General features: G+C 40.3%; 1 protein-coding gene across 1 annotated transcript; it reads right to left on the bottom strand.

Annotated features, from left to right (window-relative positions):
• Positions 1–8499: 8499 nt before the first annotated feature.
• On the bottom strand, positions 8500–23414 carry LOC146322149 (GA-binding protein subunit beta-2-like). Its single transcript, XM_084727562.1, has 7 exons — positions 23264–23414; positions 18686–18853; positions 17036–17230; positions 12017–12125; positions 11387–11542; positions 9558–9673; positions 8500–9360 (listed from the first exon to the last, which is right to left on the bottom strand). Exons 1-7 carry the CDS (start codon positions 23405–23407, stop codon positions 8902–8904), a joined length of 1347 nt encoding a protein of 448 aa, XP_084583688.1. The 5' UTR covers positions 23408–23414; the 3' UTR covers positions 8500–8901.
• Positions 23415–23676: the final 262 nt, after the last annotated feature.

Raw genomic sequence — 23676 nt, 5'->3', positions numbered from 1 at the left:
TTACACAGGCAGCTAAAAATGGTGAAAACAATTTTCTGGGATGTAGGACACACATCTGAGGAGTGATTAGATGTCTTCCATTTGAAAGGAACACCTGCACTCAATAAATATTCTGACATAAAGTGGAAAAGTTATCAGTTCTTCTAAACAGGGCTGTAGATAGCTTTTAGATAGACTGATGTCTACTGAAGTCCACGTCCACCTTCCACCAGAAATGTTTGACCAGAAACCTTTAATTTGGATTTTTAAAAACATTTTCTTTACTCCTTTAACTGTCCATTTTTATTTTCTTTACCTTTCATTTCCCAGCATCTCTTTCCAGCAAAATACTTGTATTTCACATACAGAAGAAAGATTATTTTCAGCATTTTGACCTTGCATTTTTGGATGATCTAGTGGATTTTCCAGTTGATTATTCAACAAAAGCAGTCGAAACTCATGCACATGGCAGGAATTATATTATGATGGAGAAATAATCATTAATTTATTTTTATCGGGCTAAAACTAGACAAATTTTATGTTAAGAAAAGCCTGTAAAATACCCATAAATGAGAATGCAAACATCCCCTAGGTTTCTAAAACTCTCAGAAAGATTTATCCCTGCTCCTAAAACCTCTGCTTATCCAAAAATACTTTTGTTGTTCCTTATATATCACCCAGAGGGTTTGAAGTTCTGATCATTCTGAGCGATAACCAAAATAGCAACAAATCATTTTGGAAATGAAAGCTTTCATTTTCTGTTTCTGAAATCTCATTAGCTCATGCCAAACAAAGATTATAATCCAATCTAAACACGCCCTAACACTGCAAGTGGGAGCGGCAGCGGAGAACATTAACCATTATGGATCAATATCACAGTCATGCTTTATGCAACATGACTCATATTAAAGAAAGCCACTGATAATTGAATTATTTTCATTCTCTGTCGTGCACGCTCAAACGCCTCACGCTGAATTTATTCCCCTTCCAAACGGCCCATTTCACTCTTCAGCCTCCAGTTAATTTAATGGTCTCTGAACAGGTTGGAAGGGACTGTTCCCCTGTGAATGTGAATAGCTGTGCAAGAGGATAAGAGAGGAACTACTGATATTGTATAATTGATTTTGCAGTGATTCCTCTTTTTCCCAAGAGCCGGTGACGTTTGCAATAGTCTGTCACCTATTTCACTGACGAATGGTGTGAGACTACTGGGAACATTGGCAGCAAAGAAAAGACGATCGCCAGCATTATTCAAAAATGCTTCAGGTCTGCAGTTTTCAGAGAAATATTGGATTGCTTTGTGTCTTTTTGTTCAAATATGCGGCATGCTGTGCATCACAAAATGTTGCAGTAAAAGAATGAATGCCTAAACAAATACCTGATTGACAGAAAATGAACAAAAAAACAAATTTTTAATAATTAATAATTTGTGAAGGAAACCATGCTGAATATTTGCTGGTTCCAGCTTTTCAAATATGCAGATTTGCTGCTTTTCTCTCACTTTATGTTGTTGTTGTTGTAATTAGATAATTATGGGTTGTCGACTTTTGGCAAAGAGAACAAAAGCAGACAAGGCAGGACACAATATCATCTACACAATAGATCGCAGTATGATATGATAACATCACAATAACATTGGATTACTATGTGGGAAAGAAACTTTTTGGGGCCATATTGTGCAGGTTGTACCCTAAAAGTGTACCACTTAATGTACTGCTAGACAAAATGACAAGAATATGTCACAATATGATGCAATTCAAAATAACAGCAACAGAAATTACCTGAGTCGAGGTGAGGATTTGATTTTCGGTAGGTTAGTTGTGCCTCAGGCTGAGTCCTGAGATTCAGTGAAAGGTTGTTATTTTTAGGTGGGAAGCCGTTGAGGGATTATGTGCTTGTCTGCCGTCCTGGTGAGCAGAAGCGGCAGGCAGGTGGCAAGAGTTGTAGTGTATAGAGAACTGGACATTTTAAATCGTAGGACAACAAGTAAATATCCAAAAAATAGAGTAACAAGATGAAGCCTATGTCCGAAATTCCACACTAACATGCTATTTATTATGCTAAAACACTGTGAGAGTTTCTAGTATGGCCTAAACCTTAGTATCAACCCAAAAGTAAGCAAGATGCATAGCACTTCTGAGGGAATATTATAGTATGCAAGCACTGGACACTGTGCCAGAATAAATATCCCACAATGCAATGCAGCAGTGATGACAGCAACATAAGAGGCAAAGGCGGATAGCGACCAAGGCGGCTCTAGCATAACGTCAATAACGTTTCAATTTAAATGTAAGCAAGGTTTCTTTTTGGTATGTATATTTTTAAAATCATTTTATTGTTGCCACGGGTTACCATGGTTGCGGATGTCCAATTGGCAAGGTGGCTAACATAAATGCTAACATCATGTAATCACAATGACAATGCTAACATGCTAATGTTTACTATGTTCACCCTCTTAGTTTAGCATGCTACCATGCTAACATTTGCTAATCAGCACTGAAAACAAAGTACAGCTAGTTTTGCAGGTTTTACAAAGATATTTTTAGACTAGTCCGCAGTGTTAGTCCAGGCTTAATTTTGCTTTAGATCAGTCTCATGCCAGTGTGCAGGATTTAGTGACATCTAACAGATCACAAACACATCACCTCACTCTCCCCTTCCTAGCATGTAGGACAACCCACGATGGCTGCGAAACTCATGAGCAATGTGAAAGACCTCATCCACGGTGTTTGGTTTGTCTGTTCTGTGCTAGAAACATGGCGGTGGAACGTGGTGGACCCCATGGAAGAGGAACCGCTCCCTCTGTAGAAACGGGTCATTCTAAGGAAACGAAAACACCAACGACCGATGCACCAATGAACACATACTGAATATTATACTAAATGCTATATTCTGTCAACAGATCGCTGTCACACTGGACCTTTAAGCTTAAGAAGTTGGTTTCCATGGTAACAGCACCTGTTGACCAGGTGCCATCCCTAGCTTCCTGCTTTACAGAAAACATCTTAGCAATAAGCGCTCCGCTAACCGTTTCATGGGAACTTTAAGACCATCACAGCCTCACAGCTCTGCCTCAGGTCTGGACTGTATTGAGATTTTTTTATACTACAGGCTTTTTTTTTTGTATTGTTATTCTGTTGCTGAATCTTCCCAATAAAATATCCTTACAACAGTTGAATTCTTCCAGCGGGCCGAACATTTTCTGCTGGAGTGAACAGAGCTGAGCAGTTGGATGCGGTTGCTCAGTCAGCCATGTTTTTCGAGTGTGAAAAAGTCTTTATTTACTCAAAATTCACGGTCGATTAGCCCTACTAAAGACAGTCAACAACTAGACAGATTCATGCAGCGACGACAATCTGAAGTTACAGCTGAGCCATAGTCAAAGTCTGTGTTTGGGAACCGATATGAATTTCAATCCATCCAGTGGTTCACTCAACATTTCACTAAAAACCACAAATGTCAACTTCATGGTCTCCATGAAATCATCAGTACTCACTGAAAAGATTTATTTATTTTATTGTAGCAGGGCAGCAAAGCAAGAGACGCATTTCAGCCCCTGGCTCTCCTCGGCTGAAGGGTTGAAGGGCTGAAACAAAAAGAGGTGAATCTTATCTGATGATTTCATGTGCACATTTGAGATTTCTTTTTCCTTTTTTTTGGATCAGCACCTGTGTTATCTTAAAGACAGTGGAGACCCTGAATGCATCCTGCAGTTTTTTTTGGTCATATTTCAATGTTGGACCAACAGATCGATGCTGCCATCCCTGGAGCCAAACTGCTGGCACTGCTAAAAATAGAAACGGCCAGCTCGCTGACACAGTCTCAACAAAAGCTAAACAGTGTAAGCCTCACAATGACAGAATATGTTTTAAGTTTAATGTATCGAATACTACAATGGGTATTTTAGGGAGGAAAAGAATCAGGTGTGGCTGCGTTTTCAGAGGTGATTCTAAAGGTGACATTAATTCTGCGAGCTGTTCTCCTCCGGCAGGTTGGTCTGAGCCTCGGGGCCCGGACAGATGAGGTGCCATCACCCCTGGTCTCTCTGGGACAGCCTGAGGGCCCCCACCAGGTGATCTCAGGCTGTGCGAGTGCTCGCGCAACCTTCAAAGCTCCACAACACAGCACAGACCCAGGCCATGAAGTGCTTTTAAAGCTAAAAATTGAGATCAGTTCTGAGAATTACAGGCGACCTGTGCGAGGAGGATAAAACAGGGGTGACGTGATACTCGTCTCCTACGTCTTGTTGAAAGTCTGGAGCTGGTCTGTCAGATTCGTGTCAGCCACAATCTGCTTTAGTGCTCTAAGTAGGAAGACAGCTGTTCGAGAACACACATCACATCAAACACCAGCAGCTCTCCCTCCCACAGAGCCATTTCATGCCCACATTTCAAGGGTTTTAGGAACACAGAGCTGAGAGCGGCGATATTTTTCACCACGGTGTCCAACTGTTGGCCACTGGGAGCTGCCCAGTATAATGACAGTCATTACTGGTGACCACTGGAGAGCTTCGCTAGCGCAGCTGGAGGATAAATGCTGCCACTGGCTGCAGGACAAAACATGTGGACAATTTACATAAATGATAGCATAATTTCTCATGCAAATAATAACTAATTCGGATCTTTATATACATGAACATACGAAGCCAACTGGAGATAAAAAAGAGCATCTTTACTGAAATGTCAAAGATAAGATTTTCCTTTTTAAAACATTCCAGGCTTAAATCTGTTCAGCTTTCTTAAATATTTTTATTTTATTTCCAAATTCTTGCATGCTAAAAAATTGTAACCACAAAACCTCTCAAGGGAACATAATAACAAGTACACATAAATTAATCTAATGACTTAAAGGTGCAAAATGTAAGAACTTGCCACCTGTCGAACTTTGATTCAGAAGGTTTGTGGATGTATTTTTCTGATTAATAAGGATATTATGTGCAAGAATCTTTCCTTTCTTGGCATTTTGTGAGTAAATTTGTTATTTATTTGACTAAAAAAGCTAAGAAAGCTTGTGGAATTTAGAAAAAACTCACCACTCACCTGATAAGGTTGGACTGGTTAGCATGCTAACTTCAGTAAATTTCTCCGCAACACATAACGTCAAAACTGTTATTCTCCATATTATGTTGATATGTTTAGTTAATTTCTGAATGTTTAAAACTAAAATTCTCACATCTTGCACCTTTAAATCAACCTAAGACGGCTAGTCTGCCTTTTATTTTTGCACACGAACTTTTCTGGGTTTCTTTGGTGCCTTTCATCAGTGCCAAAACAAACTCCTTAGCTGTGTTTTACAAAAAAATAAAATAAAATGTATATTAGAATACTTATGCAATTTACACTAAGTTTGTGCAGTTATGGGCGTTTCAGACATGACAACTGACAACTATAAGAGAAACCAATTTAGAGCTTCAATGACCAAATACAGCAACGTCACAAATTAACCATTTTAACCACAGTAGTCATACTACAGCTATAAAACATATTTACCTCCAACTCACTTCGTAGGATTGACATGTCATTTAATCTTCCCTGGCCATGACGGACTTTACACTCTTGGATGGATGATGCACATTTTTGCTTGTGTCACTTTTTTGTTTCATCCTATAGCCATCCTACGATTTACCAGGCTTTAATTGCAGTTTATGACTTGCCTCAAAATTGATTTCATACATTCTGACTTCATTAGACTCGTCTCACACATTGTGACAAGCGATGACAGTGCACCTTTAGTTCCCAGTAAAAGGGCATCCGCATGAAGACAGATAACTACAACGGTAACTATATGAGCATCCACAGTGATGCACAATAACATCTTTAAACCGTGTCAAGCACATGGTTTGTGCTCCAGTTGTGTCGTCAGCGTTGTGCAGAGAAACAAAAAGAAAACCAGAAGAGTGAGATCCTGAAATCTGATTTAGTTCATTTGGAGAATACAACACTCTACACTATCATTTGCCACTGTTGTCATCACAGCTGTGGTGTGGACTCTGCCATGCCCTTGAGTTAAAACAATTTTTAAAACTACATTTTTGTAGTTATTATTATAGATATCATTCTCTGTGTGGACGGCACTTTAGTCTTTCAGACCCAGTTTGTAATGAAGGCTTTCTGTTACAAACCAAGTGATCCAACATGATATTACCCTGATGACATGAATCAGGATTATTTTCCCAGACTCCTTCTGTGGCTCTGGTTGTGTAAAACTAGTGAAGTGCCCCTTTAAGAAGCTAGAAATGTTTCCAGAGAGTTATCAAGTATCCCTCCTTTTAGTCTCTTAAGCACTTCCTCACTTCTGTGTAAAGTTGCCCCTATAACAGATTTAAAAGTCAGATTTTCTGCTATAACACGAAGCCCTTAAGGACAAAACAATCATCCCCAGATGGTTTTAATAATAAGAACGCAGACTGTATAGATAATGGAAAAAAACCCCATCAAATTCATGTTATTTTCACTTCTTCTTTATCAGAGACAGACTTGCCTTTTGCTACTTAACTAAAGGTGTTTTGGCTCAAAATCCTCAACCTGCTTTTTAATTTGTTCTGTGGAGAATGGCACTAATGCTGCCATGTTTCAAGGCTAAATACATCATGTACCTACACGCTCATGAATATTTTTGGTGCTCAGAGTGAGAACAACTCCCAAAATGCATTTTGGGAGATATAATTTTTCACTCTGTTTTTGTTTTTTTTTCCTTTCAAAAATCAATCCAATCTGTCCTGCTGTAATTCATATTGAACCCGTAATATTACACAACAAGAGGACCGGATGGACGGTGTCTGAGCAGTTACATAAGCCACTCTGTGAACACAAAGGCCACAAGTTTGATTCCCGGAAAAGATAAGGTATATCCATCAACTGCCATGCGTTCTGTTCAAGAGTCCTTCAGCCGAACGCGAGCTCCTATCTGCTCGGTGTGGGTCACCCTGGAAAAAAGAACATGAAGTGCTCTTACTGTAATTGCTTCATGATTATCTTTGTCCACACTGTGCCCCTCCACTGAGGCACCATGACCCACCACAGTCTGAGGACCCTCATCACAGATCCTGTCATAATGAATGACGTAAACACAGAAATACTTTGAGAAGACAACATGAAATAATGAATAAATGTATGATTAAAGAGGAATTGAATTTTATTCAAGGTAACAGTGTTTCATTTGGTCGCCTGTCAATGGCGTCATTTTCCCTTTACTAGAGCTGGGGATCAGTACCTTTTCAGGCGGCGTTTCTCAAACTTCTTACACCACGTACCACCTCAGAAAATACTGAGCTCCCAAAGTACCACCTTATAACCTTTTGCGCTGTTGACACTTCACTGCCGCTTCTTGTTGCACGCTTCATTTTCAACATGACTGCTCAAAGTATTTTCCTCCTGATCTGCACTTTTCTTTGCAATAGTTCCTGTTTGGATCTGTGATTTCAGTGTTTTTGAAGCATTTGTTTTCACTCTCTTCATTTTGCCTCCTCTTACTAGCTAACTATCACAGTTTAGCTTGTCATCATGGATGATGTGTGTGCTATATGTGTGATTGTGACTATGTAACAGGCTGGTATGAAAATATGGGAAAGACAAAACTTATGTTGAATTGACTCTCAGTGATCTCACATTTTATGTATTTCATTTTAAATCACAGCCAATCACCACAAGTGTTATGGTACTGGTATCATATTTTTTTAAATGATATAAGTTCTGGGGGATTGTGAGAAACTCCAGATGATATCTTAGAGTAATGAAGGAAGTCAGTGAAATAACTAGGTAGATGAAAAACTGTATATGTACAGGTTACAGGTACAGGAACAAGAGATGAGGTAAAACAAGGGTAAATGTTTGTGTGGAATAAGCATGATGGTAAGAATTTTGTGACAAGTTCGGACTGCAGACAGATCTCGCATGTGTTCTACTAGACACCCATCTTCTTCTGCAATGATAAAAGAACTCCCACACTACTGCACAACGTCACCAACTCTGTCATTTGTTATTGTTTTGACCGAGCGACCCAGAGGGGGCCGACATTACAGGCTGTGTATTTAATCAGTCAGTAATGACATGTCTGTCCCATCTGGTGTGACTGCATTGTCATGTTAGGAGTTGTTATATTCATGAGTCAACTTTGAACAACCTGTACAGCTGCGTCGGTCTCATCCAGGCTCGTGGCAAACTTCGTGACCAATTTTGTTCCTGATTTTCTGAGACTGGCACAGGAAGATGATGTCCTCACTCTTAAGCCTATCTACATAAATTTGACTTTTTTTTTTTTTACCGGCAGCTAAAAGCTTTCACAGCTCGTCGTCCTCACTAAAGTTGCCAAAAAAAAAAAAAAAATCAACTAATGCAGCTTCACTTATGTGCAAAGAATCATTATAGTACCTGTCAGGTTGTGCATCTGCTCCAGGTGCCCCTGCAGCTTTACAGCCCACAACATGGCTACAGTTACTGCAAGTTTAACCTGCCCAGTGAATGCAAATATGTCAGACATGTTCTCATCCTTAGTATTCTGTCAAATTCCTACAGGCAAGTATACTTTTGTTCTGGTGTTTAATCTCTTCTCCTCTTATGCTGTTAAAATGTATATATTTGACTTAAAAAATAGTCAACTGACACACAATGTTGGGACTTCACAGTCATTACTGGCAGTAGTGGGTGGAGGATAAAAATGTTCCGCTGCCACTCAGTTGGGAGTCTGGTCAGGAAATGACAGGTGATTCAAGAGATAAAAAACACAAGGAAATAAAGAACTGAACATCACCCAAAGTCTGTAATACCTTCAATTTCCTCTCCGGGCTCAGCGTGTGCTTCAAACTAAACAACCAAACTGTTTCCTCTTCAAACTGAAGTCCTCTTGAAGTTGGTGCAGCATCAAAGTGTAGACATATTTACAAAATCTTCCTACAAAACGATACAAAAACAATTAAATAGATTATCATTGTCTCCCTCTGCTTCTGCCTCTTCCTCTCCCTCTACCTTGGCCTCGCCGACACGGGGAAGACTTGTCTGTTTCCTTTGCACCATTGAGCGCCACATCCAGTTCACCCTCTGTCACAAGAATTGCATCTTCTGGAAGTTCCCTTATAACCTCCCTCTCTTTCTTTGTGTCTATCCTCTTCCCTTCTTCCACCTCTCTTATCGTAGCTTCCTCTGTCATCTCTAGCCGCTCCTCTACCATCACCTCCTCTTCCTCCTGCTTCACTATACCTCCACTGTTTATGGTAACGCTGGTGGCAGTGGTGGCGTTGTTACTGGTGGTCATGGCCCGCTCCAGTTTGAGGCGATACTGCTCAGCCTCCTGCTCCTTCTGCAGGAGCTGCTGCTGGTACTTGTGGGCTTTAAGCTTGGCTTCTTGCAGCTGACGCTCCAGCTGCTCGCGACTTTCTTTGACCTTCTGGAAATAAAACAAACAGATGAGTGGTTAAAGCATGAAATTAAATGTTATAGTAGATTTAGTCAAATGAACCTCCTGATTGAAATTCATTCTTGTTTGACAAGAAATTAAACGTAAACAAGACATTGTCCACAGTGGCTCAGTCATTTTTTTCTGCATTCAGTCACAAGCATTTTTTTAAAGTCCTCCTGGCTTACCTTGTCTTTTAGACTGATGTGATTGGCTGCAGGGCCTGTCTTCCTCTTGCGTGTGGGCTGCTGAGGCTCCTCCACCAACACCTCCTCTGTGATTGCACCGGCTGGCAAAGCCACCACTGCAACCGCAAGACAGAGAAGTGTCTGAGAAGAGTCTTACACACAGCTGTGATTTGTTTACTTGTGTTTGCTCTCAGACTGTGTGTGTGTGTGTGTGTGTGTGTGTGTGTGTGTGTACTGGTACGTCTGTTAGATCTATTTTCCATTTTACAGAATGTCATTGTGCCATTCTCCGTCTATGATTGGCCACCCATCCTCCTCCCTGGCTGCCACCTCAACATATGTGACTGGAAGAGCATCCAGTCCAGCTCTCCAAGTACACCCCCAGAGTGCTACTTATAACCAGTGAATTGTCATTCAGGGCGGCTGTGGTTTTGTGCGAGCAGCTTGTCACTGCATCTCTGGTTTTTGTCTCTTATTGAATTAGGCTCTTGCGTAAAACTATAGCTTGTACACTGTGTTTCTCAGGCACTCGCTTACAGCTAGTTTGGGGCAGAGCCAGGTTATGTCTTCTTTGTGGAATTTTTTACACACCCACTGCTCACAATTACACATCAGCACATTTTTCTTTGTTTAGACAAAAATGGAAGATCCTTAACAAGAAATGAGATGCAAGGAATCACATCACACACACATTGGCCCCTTTTAAGCTGTGACCAGGGTCTCTCCATCAGTCATTCAGCTAGTCAGTCGACAAAAATTCCCTACCCTTTAGCTGCCAGATATTTAGCCTTTGGAGGCTGAACTCTGGCACAGAGGTCAAGTATGTGTGTGCGTGTGTGAAGGTGTGTATTTGTGCTCCTGCCAATTAGTTAACAGGGGGCGTGACAGTGGGAGTGGTCTATCACAAAAAGGCACATAACATCCAGATGGATTCACAGACTCACAACAGATTTAGTGGAAAGGTTGGTCACGAGCCAAGGGACAGCTGATTAACTGTTCATGTCGATTGGCAAAAGGGGGCGTGGCAGTGGGAGTGGCCTATAACAAAACAGAACATAACTTCTAAACAGATTAATGTACCATGGCCAAACTCATGAACTGCTTGTTGTAGACTCTTTTGTAAGTCACCATTGTAGTTTCTTCTTCCCCTCTAGAGATCTGGGTTTAACATGGTATCTGTCATATATTATTTGCTGTCTTTATCTCTATAAGGTGTTTTCACAGCACGCTTCTTCCAAACGTGGCCATGAAAAATGTGAACAGCCCATCTAGAGCCAGTGGAGGAGAATCCACACCTCTGTAGATAAAAACAGCTCATTCCAAGTTAACGAAAACACAACGATTCTTATTTTCAGGTGATTATACACTAATGAAAATATACTAATGAATTTTATGTTCAATGTCTGCTATATTCTGCGTATAAATCTTACATACTGGACCTTTAATAGGTTATTTTTTGACGCTCCCAGTTATAAGTATTCATGATTTGTTCTAAAGTTTTACATAACTCATGTTTGAATTCAGGATGCAAGTAAACGCAAAACTGCAATGTCATCTTGAGGTTGTCTGAACTAGTCCCAGCAGGTATAGCTGTGAGACTCCTGATGTAAATTCAGTGCCTCTTTTTGCTTGAATTTTCCACAGTGTCTGTGTGTGAAATCTGCTGAATAATAATAATAATAATGTCACTGGCTGATTGCTAATGTGTGTTTTATTTTTACTGTTGGTGTATTGCTGCTTTTTTAGAAACTGCCATCATGACATTGGTGCTTCCCTCTTCTCAGCTCCTGGTCCTGATCAGTATTGGAGAGCACTGACTGCACACTCACTCTGTTGCCCCTGCAGGGTGACAATGAACTGCTGGCCCAGGGCCGCTGGCTGCAGGTTGCCGTGCTGGTCCGTCACTATGGTAATGACCCTCTGCCCCCCGTCGCCCACCACATGCTGAAGGGTTGTTTCCACCGATTCGGCGTCCTCTGACTTGCCTGAAGACAACAGTTGGCTTATATTGTTAGACAACAGCAGCCACCAAGGACTACTCCAACATTATGCTGCTGTGCAAAAATAATCAGGGGCCAGAAAGTCACACAACGAGTTGTCATTTTCAGACAGTTAGCAGACAGTTAAAGAAATCTCCGATTATGTTGTCAGCTGATGTTTGTTGAGAAACATGGATGGATAAAATTAAAGGAATGAATGGATGGATGAACAGTTTAGTTTATCTTGACTGCTGTTGAACAACTGTCTGCCATTTTGTTTCTGTTGCAGGTGTTCCTCGTTTGTTGGCAGATATGATTATATGTCTCTGGGGATAACACGGTAAGTCTCCAGAGATTTATTTTCCCCCCACCTGCACAAACCTGAATTTCACATTCCTTCCATCTGCTCTTTATTCATCATTTCTGTCACTTCATCGCTGCACCGAAACAAGTGATGGATGCATGCGCGCCGCTGCCTACCTGCAGTGGTCTTGGTGGTGGCGATCAGCTCTGAGAGGTTGACTAGTCCACCAGCAGGGATGATGAAGTGGGACTCTGGGTTGATGTTTACCTGGTTCTGCATGCTCTCCTGTGTACACACATAACAGGAGCTTTGGTTACATTCAATTTGTTGCAGTTAATAAGCATTGACAAACTGATCTGGGGAACATTTCAAATGAACTCAAATGTGACTCTATTCAAGAAATCGAGTATCTGGCAAATGCTGCACCAACTCAAAACAGTGAAGTTGACCCAAGTGCTTCCTGGACTAATTATTTTTTTGTGTTAAATCAACTTTATTAGACCAGTCTGGTAATACAAGTGTGTGCATCTCAAATATGGACTGAAGCAGAATATTTTGTCAAATAATAACATTAGGGCTGCAACTAACAATTATTTTCATTATCAATTAAGCTGTCGGTTATTTGTCTTGATTAATTGATAGTTGTTTGGTCCTTAAAATGTCAGAGAGCGGTAATAAATGGTAATCACTGTTTTCTAGAGCCTAAACTGACATCCTCAAATGTCTTGTCTGTCCATAACCCAAAGATATTCAGTTTAGAGTCATTGAGGAGTAAAGACAATAAAAACTATTCACATTTTAGAAACTGAAATGAGAGAATTTTAATGTTTTCGACTTTTAAAAAATGACTCAAAATAATTAATCGATTAGCAAAATAAAAATGATTACATTTATCTTTTTTTAAAATAAATTTTGACACTCTGAAGTTATTGGAAAAGGATCATATGAATCCAAAACAATTTCACGCAGCCACCACTGGAATCTAAATCTACACTGTAACATACTGTAACATTAGTGTAGCATAGGGCTGCAACTAATGAGTAGTAACTAGTTGTTTGCCTATAAAATTTGAGAAAATAGTGAAAAATGTTGATCAGTGTTTCTGAAAGCCGAAGGTGACATCCTCAAATATCTTGTTTTGCTTACAACCCGAAAAATATTCAGTTTAGTGCCATAGTGGGGTAAAGAAACCGGAAAATATTCACATTTAAGATGCTGGAATCAGAGATATTTGACTTTTTTTTTTTACTCAGACTATTAATCTTATTAATTAATCCTATTAATAATAGATTAATTGTTTCAGCTCTAGTGTAGCATAATCCTTATCCACAACTCTGCAGAAATACTGGGTTTTAACAGACTGGATAGAAAGAAAATACTGAGGACTGATGACTGATGTCAAGGTTAAGAATGAAGCCTAAAACTCTTTGGTGTGCCCCTTTTTTGGCCACTTGGGGACAACAGAAACAAGCCGTCGTGTCCACCTGATGAATTCAAGTCCATCATTTACTCTCTTGCTCTCTCTGCTTAGCTCTACACCAACTCCCCGGGGAAAATATCTGGATATGAAGCTGTTAAATGCTCCACTATGATCACCAGCTACTCACTAAAGTTGTCTGTCTGCTGCAGTCGCTGCTGGACAGGTAATGTACAGTTTGTCTTAAACTTGACACTAGCTGAAAGACACTAAAAAGGTCCACATGGTTGAGAGACTGCATTGTATGGAGATGATTACCTGTGGGTTCATCACTATGACAGACGCCTTTCAGATTACAAGTCATTTGATCCATCGTAAATATAAAAATACTGATTATTGCTGCTCTAAAATGCGCTATAACTGCAAAATCTCCCACTGGTCTCGGTAAGACTTGTGAAATTTTTAAAACTGACAACTAAATCCTAATTCCTGGCGGATTTTTTAAAGTGACAGTTACATACCCCTCTGAGGGTGGAATTTCTGATCTCTTATTACGCTTTAGATTAATGTGTAATCCAACTTAAAAAATGGCAGGCATAAAATGAAAATGAAACACTGGAACGCTTTGATGTATAACATATGACCCCACCAATTGTCTTATTTGTCTGAAACTAAGATCAAAGTTTTACACACAAGATAACAGAACATCCATCTGGTGTTTTGTGTCTTTAGTTGACATCCCTCATACAAAGCAGATATCATCGGTGTTCTGTAATTGAACACTTTTAGCCGCTAGTTTCATGCTATCAGAAGGACTCACAGCTAAACTGTTTTTGCCCTGGAGAATTGCAGGTGAAACTATGCTGCTGAAAGTAAGAAATCATTTTGGGAGTCGTTTCATTGATGGTATGGCATCCTGCTTTTTAAAATTGGCCCATTTTCTGTCCAAAAGCAATCATGCAGTTAATGGTGTATAAAATATGATGGCCGCAAGAGGTGTAGGCTGAGGTTTAAAACTAATAGTATGTTTCATTGTTTATCCACCGATGATTCCTTTTCAGTGCAGTCTGGCATCTGGTGCTGGTGATTTCATGTGAATGAGACATTTTATCTGCACAGACCTGATAAGAGAGAGAAATGATGTCATTATTTCATGGTGGGATACAAGCTGTGGGACTCACCAGCTGCCCCATGATGTGATATTATCACGATACTTAAAGGTAAGTTAGGTATTTTTCAACCTAAACCCTGTTTTCCCATGTTTTTGTTTCTAACTGACTAATGGTAACAACATTTTTTTGCAGTTTGCCCAGTATTGATTGAGACCGCTGCAGATGGCAGAAGTGAAACTGAGCAACTGTGCACGTCAAAGTATGTCCACTAAAAGTGCTTGTTTTTCTCACTGACAGGCGCAGATTGTTATTTTAAGTGTCTGACAACATTATGGAAAGGATTTCTTTTTTTAAGACTTCAAGTCAGATATGTTTATTTAACCAGAAACAGCTGCTTTATTGCTCTCACCAAACTCACCAGACTCCCTTTGCAGAAATGGTAAATGTATGATTGTCATCTTGATTCAAACTCTTCATAAACAAAATAAAGCTTATGAAAAACATCATAGCTTGTCTTTCAGCTGTTCTAACAATCCCCAAATCTAGTTGAGCATAAATAAATCGTACAATCACAGCATTAAAGATCAGGAGAAGAGTGAGAGGGATGTCACACATAAGAGAAACAGAGGGGAGAAACAGCCAGAACATTTTCTCTAAAGAGAGTTTGGATGACTTTGGCCAGAGCAATCTGGCAAAACAAAACGTATCTTACACGTATCTTCTGTGTTGTTTGCATCATGTTGTTGGACACGATCTGAGCCTATCAGAGGTAAAAACAGACACCTTTAGTGGACATACTTTGACATGTGTAGTTGCCTGAAGGGATTGTGCTGCAGCTCAGTTCTTGTTCTCTGTCAATTTGGATTGTCAAGCTGACAGCCTGACCTGCTGATCATGACGTGTGCTGATCTCACCAGATAAAATATTAAGTAGACTGAAAAAGGAATTCATTTTAATATTCTAAGACCAAAAAGTTTTGCTGGCATTTGCATTATTAATAATTTAAATAATAAAAGGTCAATACTTGGCATCGACTCATCGATCCAACATTGCCACACAAAATGTTGTGATACTAAGTTGTGTTGATTTTTTTGCACCATCCTTATGCTATACTTTAGAGCGACCATTCCCAAACTTAGAAAACTGAATCTAAAAAAAAAAATTATTTATTTTTAATGACCTCTGAAGACCCTCCTGCAAGGCCCTCACAGCCCACCAGTGGGCCGCGGCCCACACTTTAGGGATCGCTGCCTCAGTGCTTAACTTTATCAGAGCACAGCAATAAAGTTTAGTTCAGACAACGAACACGTTTCATGATGCACTCGTGGTGATTCAGCCGTTACAAACGCTGACGCTCAGGGGAGCATTTTACACTCATGACCAGGGTGGGTGTTTATGTTTCATAAACTTCTGTATGTATCCAGCCTTCATGGGTCAACCAGCTGCTTTTGCTCGAGGCCCTACTATCTGTATCCTGGCCAGTTGAAGAGTCATGACCAGGGAGATGAGTTATCTAACGCTAACTAGAACCTCCTACATACCACCTGAAGGCCCACACACACCTCTGTTACGTAAGGCCTTTGTAGGAGAGCACGTGGAGCTTTTATAATCTCATTTTACCCCAAATACTGTGTCTGCTAATTTCAACATAATCCTCAACCACAGTCCTCTTATTTTAATTATTAGTGTGGATTCTGTTTGTTTTCAAAGACGAGGTCTAATCCGATCTTGTGTGAAATGGTGTCTAAATGCGGGTGTTATTTGCAACATGGCTGTCTGACAGAGGGAGGCTGCATGGACATTGAAACCATAGCAACGACGGTGAGAGTCCGACTGGAGCTTTGCGAGTCGCACTTAGAAGACATCAAACGTATTTTTGAAATCACAGGGGCACTGTGCAAACACGTCTGCGCCGCAGTCTCGCACTTTTGTCTTCTTTGTCTCTTTTTACTTTTCTCCTCCTCTTTCCGTCTTTTGGTTTAATCTCTTCGACTCCCCCCATTTCTCTTCTTCCTCCACCTCCTCTCTGTTTCACGCTCCCCCTAATCTCTGTCCATCTTCCTCCCTCCCTCCGTGCCTTTCTCACGAGCCCCTCGTTCATCCATCTATGTCTCCTTGTCTTCCCCGCCTTCATCTATCTGTCCATCTCTCTCGCCGTTCCCTCCTCCCCGTCTTCATTTTTACCTGCATTGGTTGAAATGTGCTTGGTCATTTTCTGTCTTTTTCAGATGCCTCCCGTTCTGTTATCTTTTTTAATAACCTTGCCGCAAAGTGTTTGGGTGTTTGAGACGCCAACAGGAACAGAGATGACCTGACTCGACTCATCTCTGCTTTTCTGTCCTCCTCCCTGCGTGCCTCTCCCCTCCTTTCCCCCTCAGTGTCTGTCCTTACATTTATTTCACCCCCACATCAATTTCTCTCTCCTTTCTTTCTCTCCCTCCCCTCATCATTTTAATTTTCTCCTTCCTTTCTGTCCTCATCCATGCTTGTCTCTCTATCCTTCATCTGTCTGTCTGACTCTGACATCTGATTCTGTCCAAATGTCTTTGCCCCTTTACGTTTTTCTCTCAACTCTGTCTGTCTGTCTGTCTGTCTGTCTCTCTCTCCCCCAGAGTGTTTCTGTCTCTCCCCATCACCACCCTCCCTCCCTCCGTCCGTCCGTCCACCTGTAGCAGTATCATCAGCTCAGTGTTGCTGGTATCCATGGCGATGTCGAAGGGCGTCTTGTCAAACTTGCTGAGGCAGTGGACGTCTGCTCCGTACCTCAGCAGGAGCTCGGCCACCTCCCTGTGGCCATGCTGAGCCGCCCAGTGCAGCGCTGTCATCTTCAGCATGTCTTTGGCGTTGATGTCGGCGCCGTTCTGCACAGGGGCACGGCACCCCCCGGTGGTGAGAGAAGGAAAAGAACACAAGAAAGGGAGACACGAGGGAGGTGATGAGAGGAGATGTCTGTGACTAGGCACGTCTGAAAGATAAGGTAGGTAAGGTGGAGTGAAGACATTATAACAGCATTCAAAACAGTGTCACATAAAACAGATGAAACAGAAAAGCTTCAAATGTTTTTGCTTCTCCAGAGCAGAGATCAGACGTTTGTTTGATGGCTTTTTGGTCAACACCAAAACCAAGGTCATCTGTGACACATTTACACTACAGTAATCTGACCAAAAGTATGTGGACACGTGTCTGGGGCTGTTTTTTTAATTGTTTCGGTTAGACCCCTTATTTTCAAATTAGGACATTCTTAGACCACATGGTGCTTTCAACTTTATAGAAGCAGTCTGTGTTCGGTCCTTTGCAGTTTCAACACATTAGGTTGTAGTGGAGGAATGGTTTAAACACAGGAGTTTCACAGGAGAGGACTTGGGTTTGATGCCCATGTGAAGCATCTATTTTAGAGTTAGTTTACTTCAGCTTTTTTTTTTTTTTTGCTTTTCAGTTTACTGTCACGGTTTGGATATATTTAGACAAAACAAATCGGTTAGATTTGGGAAAGATCATCGTTTGGATTAAAATAGATCTGTAACCACATATTAGAAAGGCTTTCCATCAGAAAGCCCTGAAGGCTAACTTCTCCCACGTACGGTTTGGTGTGTAAGAACACGTTTGGAATGAACTGAAATGAGTCAGGCCTCATCACCTGACATCAGTGTTGGATCAGCTCAAAATCTGAGGAAGTAAACTGTTCAGCAATAACATATAGTTGTAAATGTTGGGTGTCCATATACTTTTGGCCATGTAGTGTCCTTTCCAGGCCCTTCCTGCTTACTTATACTATAATAACTAAAATATTTTTGCAATATCTATATAGTATTTCACCGCATAAAACTGCAAAATCACATAAACGCATTGCACTGATCTTGTGATGCTATTGACTGTATTTCATCAGAAATGTCTTTACATCTATTAAACAAAAAATGTGAATGACTTCTTTTCTTATCATCTACTATAATCAGATTAATTATAGTTAGAGCCATATTATCAACCGGATAATGGTCTAGCAAAGCTATATTGGTCTATATCGCTATCTATAGGAGATTGATTGTTTATAGTTTTTTTTTTTATTGATCCTTTTTCTTATTTTTTTAAATTCATGTTTATTTATCATTACTAACACTACCAGTGAAAGTTTTCTCTCATTGCCTTGATGTCATTTTGGATTATATATATATATCATTGGCTGTAATAACAGCTGTATTGGCACTGGCCCCAGAAATACGATATCAGTCATGATCTACAGCTCACATTTATGTGTAAAAACATAAATGCAATATCATCACAATACCGCCTCTGTGCACACAGCAGATATGTCTCCTCACCCGCACTAACAGGTCCACTATGACGGAGTGACCCTCTGAGGCGGCCATGTGAAGAGGGGTCTTGTCCACCTTCGTTCGGGCATCTCTGCTGACGCCGGCGCGCAACAGCACCTCGGCGGTGGAGTGATGACCGTACTGGGCAGCGAGATGCAGCGGAGATGAGCCCAGCTGGAGGACAAAAAAGAGGAGAGAGATAAAGATATGTAAAGGAGTGGGAGAGGTGATGAGAGTCATTATCTTTATCCAGGGAAAGTTCACTTAACATGAAGTGCCAGGGCGTGTCCCGCTGAGTTCAAACACAAGCTAATGTCCGGTGTTTGAGGGAAGCTTGACAGGGATCGTTAAAGAAGAATAAAGTAAATCTCAATCATCTTTGGGTCAGAAGCTCAAATCTCTGACTTCCACGCTAATTTTTCTGGCTTTTAGGCCGCTGCTGTGTTAATAATGGATATCAACGGGCACTGGATCCCAACTGAAGAGCTTTAAAGTGAAGTCCAGTGATTCAGTACTGCATTTTAATAGAGTTGGGGAACTCCTGAGATTGAAAAGGGAGATCCGATGAAGGAGAAATCAATCAGGCCACAAGTTAATTCTTATTTAAGTTACATGAGGTCAGACTGATAGCTGACATATATATCACTGATCTCAAACCAAAGAAAAATAATATATAATTCCATTATTTCATGCACTTTACAGTCTAATACACATGGTTATCCCATACAGTAATATGTCGTCTATTTTTGCTAGCTAAGCACAGTAACTAGCTATTAGCTGATTATCTCAAAATGCCACATAATCGGTGGACTGATTAGTCAGTTTATTACTTACACAGACCATATGTGGACTGGATGAGATGCCTTTTCTGTACATAAATGATAAAACATAGTCTCAGTGATACCAAATGTTTATCTTTTGGCTTTCCTCCAGCTTCAGGGAATCCCTCCTGTTCTTTGCTACACACTTGTGTAGGTGAGAAATATAGACCTAGTATCAAAGCTACACATACGAGATGTATAAACGTTGATATGAATGTATTAACAGGCTACATAAGCATTAGTGGCAGAGGGACAGATATTTTGACATTTTAAACCTGGTTTCTGTCTAATGGCCAGCAGAGGGCGACTCCAATGGTTGCAAAAAGAAGTCAGATTGTCAGATAGTATATAAGATATATATTTACAAATGAGCATACTTCTCACTTGATTGATTACTTTGGTAAACAGCTTCCTATGATCTCAGTTGCTAGTTTGAAGTCTTCTTCAGTACAGCATGATGTTCATTTTGTAAATTACGGTCTCATTAAACTAAAATAGACGATTAGGGCAGTGATTCTCAACCTGGGAGTCGGGATCCTCAAGATGATCACAAGATAATTTCCAGGGTTTTGCCAGATGGTTGTGGGGAATAAAATAAAATACATATTTTGGCAAGCAGCTTGGAATGAGGAAATGTCAGACCTTAAAAAAACATGCAACATAAAGGACAAACACTCGAGGGTGAGTTTGGTAGCTATCATGTGGTATTCTGTAATCCCTGCACAGGCTCAGGCAGACAGGCGATGGGGTCTCAAACACCAGCCTGATTATTCCGGGGGTTCGTGACACGAAAAGGTTGACGACCGCTGCTTTAGTGCATGGCTACCTTGTGATTGACAAGTCACTACCACGGCATGTCCTCAGGTTCTCAGTCAGATCCAATCAGCGGGCTTGTGCCCTACCTCTCTGAGGCTTCAAAATCGTAGCGCACAAAGCAATGGTGGGTTTTACACTTGCTTTTGATGGACCCTTCCTGTCTCGGGTCTTTCACACCCCCAGTCTGTAGCACAGTCTTTCCTTACTTGAAACACAAGCCGGGATGATTCAACAGATGTCATTTGACTAATTTTCTCTGACTTGACAAAGCTCCTCCCCAGCCACACATTATGCAACTACAACCTGAGTAGTGCTCCTCAGGATCTTATATAACTTTGACAAGTGATGAAACTACTGGCTAAAACGTAAGTTAAACTCCCCCCCACTTCCACATGTCTAAGTCCTCTCTAATGCAGTGCTCATGGCATGTCAGCTTTACCACAAACGCAAACTGCCAGCTAAGAAACACGTCTTGCATTAGTTTCTCAGAGTAATCACAGCCGATGTGGGTGTTTGTCACAGGCTTGAAAGTCTCCTTCCCCTCCTGCATCATACACTGCGGCACACAAGACAGCTAATCCACCAACGTCGACACTCCAAGTTAATAGAAATCTAAATTATCATCTGTTATATTCACACAGTCAGCTTTACATAGAAATAGAGCGACAAATCTGTTTCATTTCATTACTGGTTGATTTTGAATTCATACATATAAATGATGTTTTCGTTCTAAAAAAATTAATTAGGTTAAAGCTCCTATTTCTGCCCGTATTTTAAAAGCAGACATCATGTGACTATGGCATAAATCCACTAAATCATGCGCCTGCAACTACTCTTTTATGCATATTTCTAAAATGTGACACACTGACACAGATGAATGACAGAACTCCACTTTAAAATTTGATTCATTTTGACAGCCCTCAATCTGCTATCTGTTCTTGTATAGTAGATAACAGGTGGCATTAGGGAAGAGCATAATAAATTAAACTGCATTAGTGGTGTGCACGGTGCCTGTGAGCAGTAAATTATAAATGAATGTTATATATAGATATGATAATAAGAGTCAGAGGAAGTGCCGGTGGAATTTTTATGTAGACTCTTTTTTAAAAGTCTCATTAATTTAAGACAACTGTTTTATATTATTGTATTATTGTAATACGTATAGAGACATATACACATACATTTTATAAAAGTAAAATAATGCAGGTTTATCAAAACAAATGATGGGATGAAACTACTTTTGCTACTTAGACTAAGTTCTTGTGTTAAATATGGAAGCAATAAGTTCATTGATTGATCAGATAATCAACAAAAAAGTAACTGGCAACTATTTTGATTATTGGTTAATTAGTAAACATTTAAAGTGGAAACTTTTCAACTCTTCCCCTCATGTTTCCAAGTGGCTTCAGGCTACTATTGTGTCGCTGTACACAACACCGGATCGCTTTCAGTTTCCTCAGAGTAACAATCAACATCACTTTGGAAATAGGCCTAAGAGAGAAGACAGAAGCATGTTCACTGAAGAGGTAAATTGAAAGCTATTGTTAAGAAGTGCATCGCATGGTAATAACATAGTCTGAGTAATGTTATTGCTTTGCACAAACAAGTAACTACAGCAGGGGTTGGCGTCGGGGTCGAGGGAGGAGGGGTTAAGTTAGAAGAAAACATTGGGAGAGAATGTGTGAATTTGTTCATTAATTTAGTCTCTGATAGAGACATTATTTTCCCAGGAGAGAAATAATAGTAAAAGCGAGGCTCATGGGGGACCAGTCTAAACACAGATGGTGTCTTTATTCTATATCCATTACTCTGTGCAATCAACATTTACTTCATAATGATAAGTTGAAGCAAAAAAGTTGTTTATTAGTACTTACATTTATTTTTGAGGATATGCTGCTTTAGTTTGTCTTAGGTAACTGTGAACTAACTATCTCAGTTTTGGACTGGTGGTCAGACAGACCCTCTTAATGAATCCCACCCTGGTACTTATAGTCCATATTTGTCCTGCTGGTGAGAATAAAATTGTAATCGTTCTAATAAGCACTGCACCTTTCTAACCCTCTGTGTTTTTGTTTCTGCTCCCACATCTCTCTAAGCTGTTTCTCTTCACCTCTTTTTCTAGCGTTCTCTCTCTCTCTCTCTCTCATTCACTTTCCTTCTTCAAGGTCTCCAGCTCATGGTGGTCGGGAGGTCATATGACTCATATGTTCCCACTCAACATCCTCATGGATCCACATTCTTCACATATATTTTATAATCTACGTGCAACAGAAATTTTGCCATAATAATGTTTTTACAATGTGATTTTGTCCATCCATCCTGGTAGAGGGATCCTCCTTCTGTGTCTCTCCCTGAATTTTCTTCCATTTTTCCTCAGATAAAAGAGGTTTGGCTTTTTTTCCTCCTTGGCCAGATTGTTAAGATCCCCCTGAAACAAACTATGATCAGTGATTAGTGAATTTTTTTGGCTTTTTTTTTCCTATTTTGTAGACCAAACTAATTATGGCTTAATCAAGGAAATAATTGGCAGATTAAAGAAGTTTATTTTATGCGCAAACTTGTGAAGTGTCACACACCTGAGGCAGTCTAACTGATCATTTTCATTGCACATCACAACTGAGTTTGTTTTTCTCTCTTTATATAGTGATAAAGCATGGAGATATATCTGTATAGGTAGACAGATTACAGTAAAAACAAAGTAAAGAGTCTCTGAGAGTTTTTTTTCCTTCAGTAAGCATCTGCTCAATGTTTCTCTCAGTTTTTCTTGTCTTTTGTGCTCAATATGAGGCATCTGCATCGCTGTCACACTGCCACTGCATGGTGACAAAGTCCAACACGATAATAAAAGCCGACAATCTCTGTTTATTGGCAGCAGATGAACGTTCACACTCATCTTATTACGGATTAGCTTGAAGATTATTCCATAATTAACCCATATCAGCCTCACCCAGTCTGTGGTAAACGGAGCCCCATTGGCCATCAGAGCTTTGACATCATCATCCTGTCCGCCTCGCGCTGCCTCCAGCAGCTGCTGCCCAAGATACAACAGTGACATCTGCTGGCAGGTAGGAGAAAAACTATGATGAGACATAACAGGCAGACAAGGAGAAAAATTAGAACTGAGCAGCACTTCAAGTTGATGGAACTGTGTGTATTGTTTCTTTTTTGGAAATTACAGGCTAGTGGCCATAACATGCACCATTATAACACTTCTTTTGTCTTATATTTAGTCAGTGTTTTTTACTTAATAAAATCATGATCTAATATCTCTCTCATTCATGTGAGGCAGGATTTCATGTTGCAGCTGGTTGAGGTGGATGTACTCTAACAATGGATTGTATTTTATAAGATTATCATTAA

The sequence above is a fragment of the Lutjanus erythropterus genome, chromosome 9 (genome assembly GCF_056507025.1).
Source record: "Lutjanus erythropterus isolate fLutEry1 chromosome 9, fLutEry1.hap2, whole genome shotgun sequence".
NCBI classification, from domain to species: domain Eukaryota; kingdom Metazoa; phylum Chordata; class Actinopteri; order Lutjaniformes; family Lutjanidae; genus Lutjanus; species Lutjanus erythropterus.
This window is presented reverse-complemented; position numbering and strand designations above follow the sequence as displayed.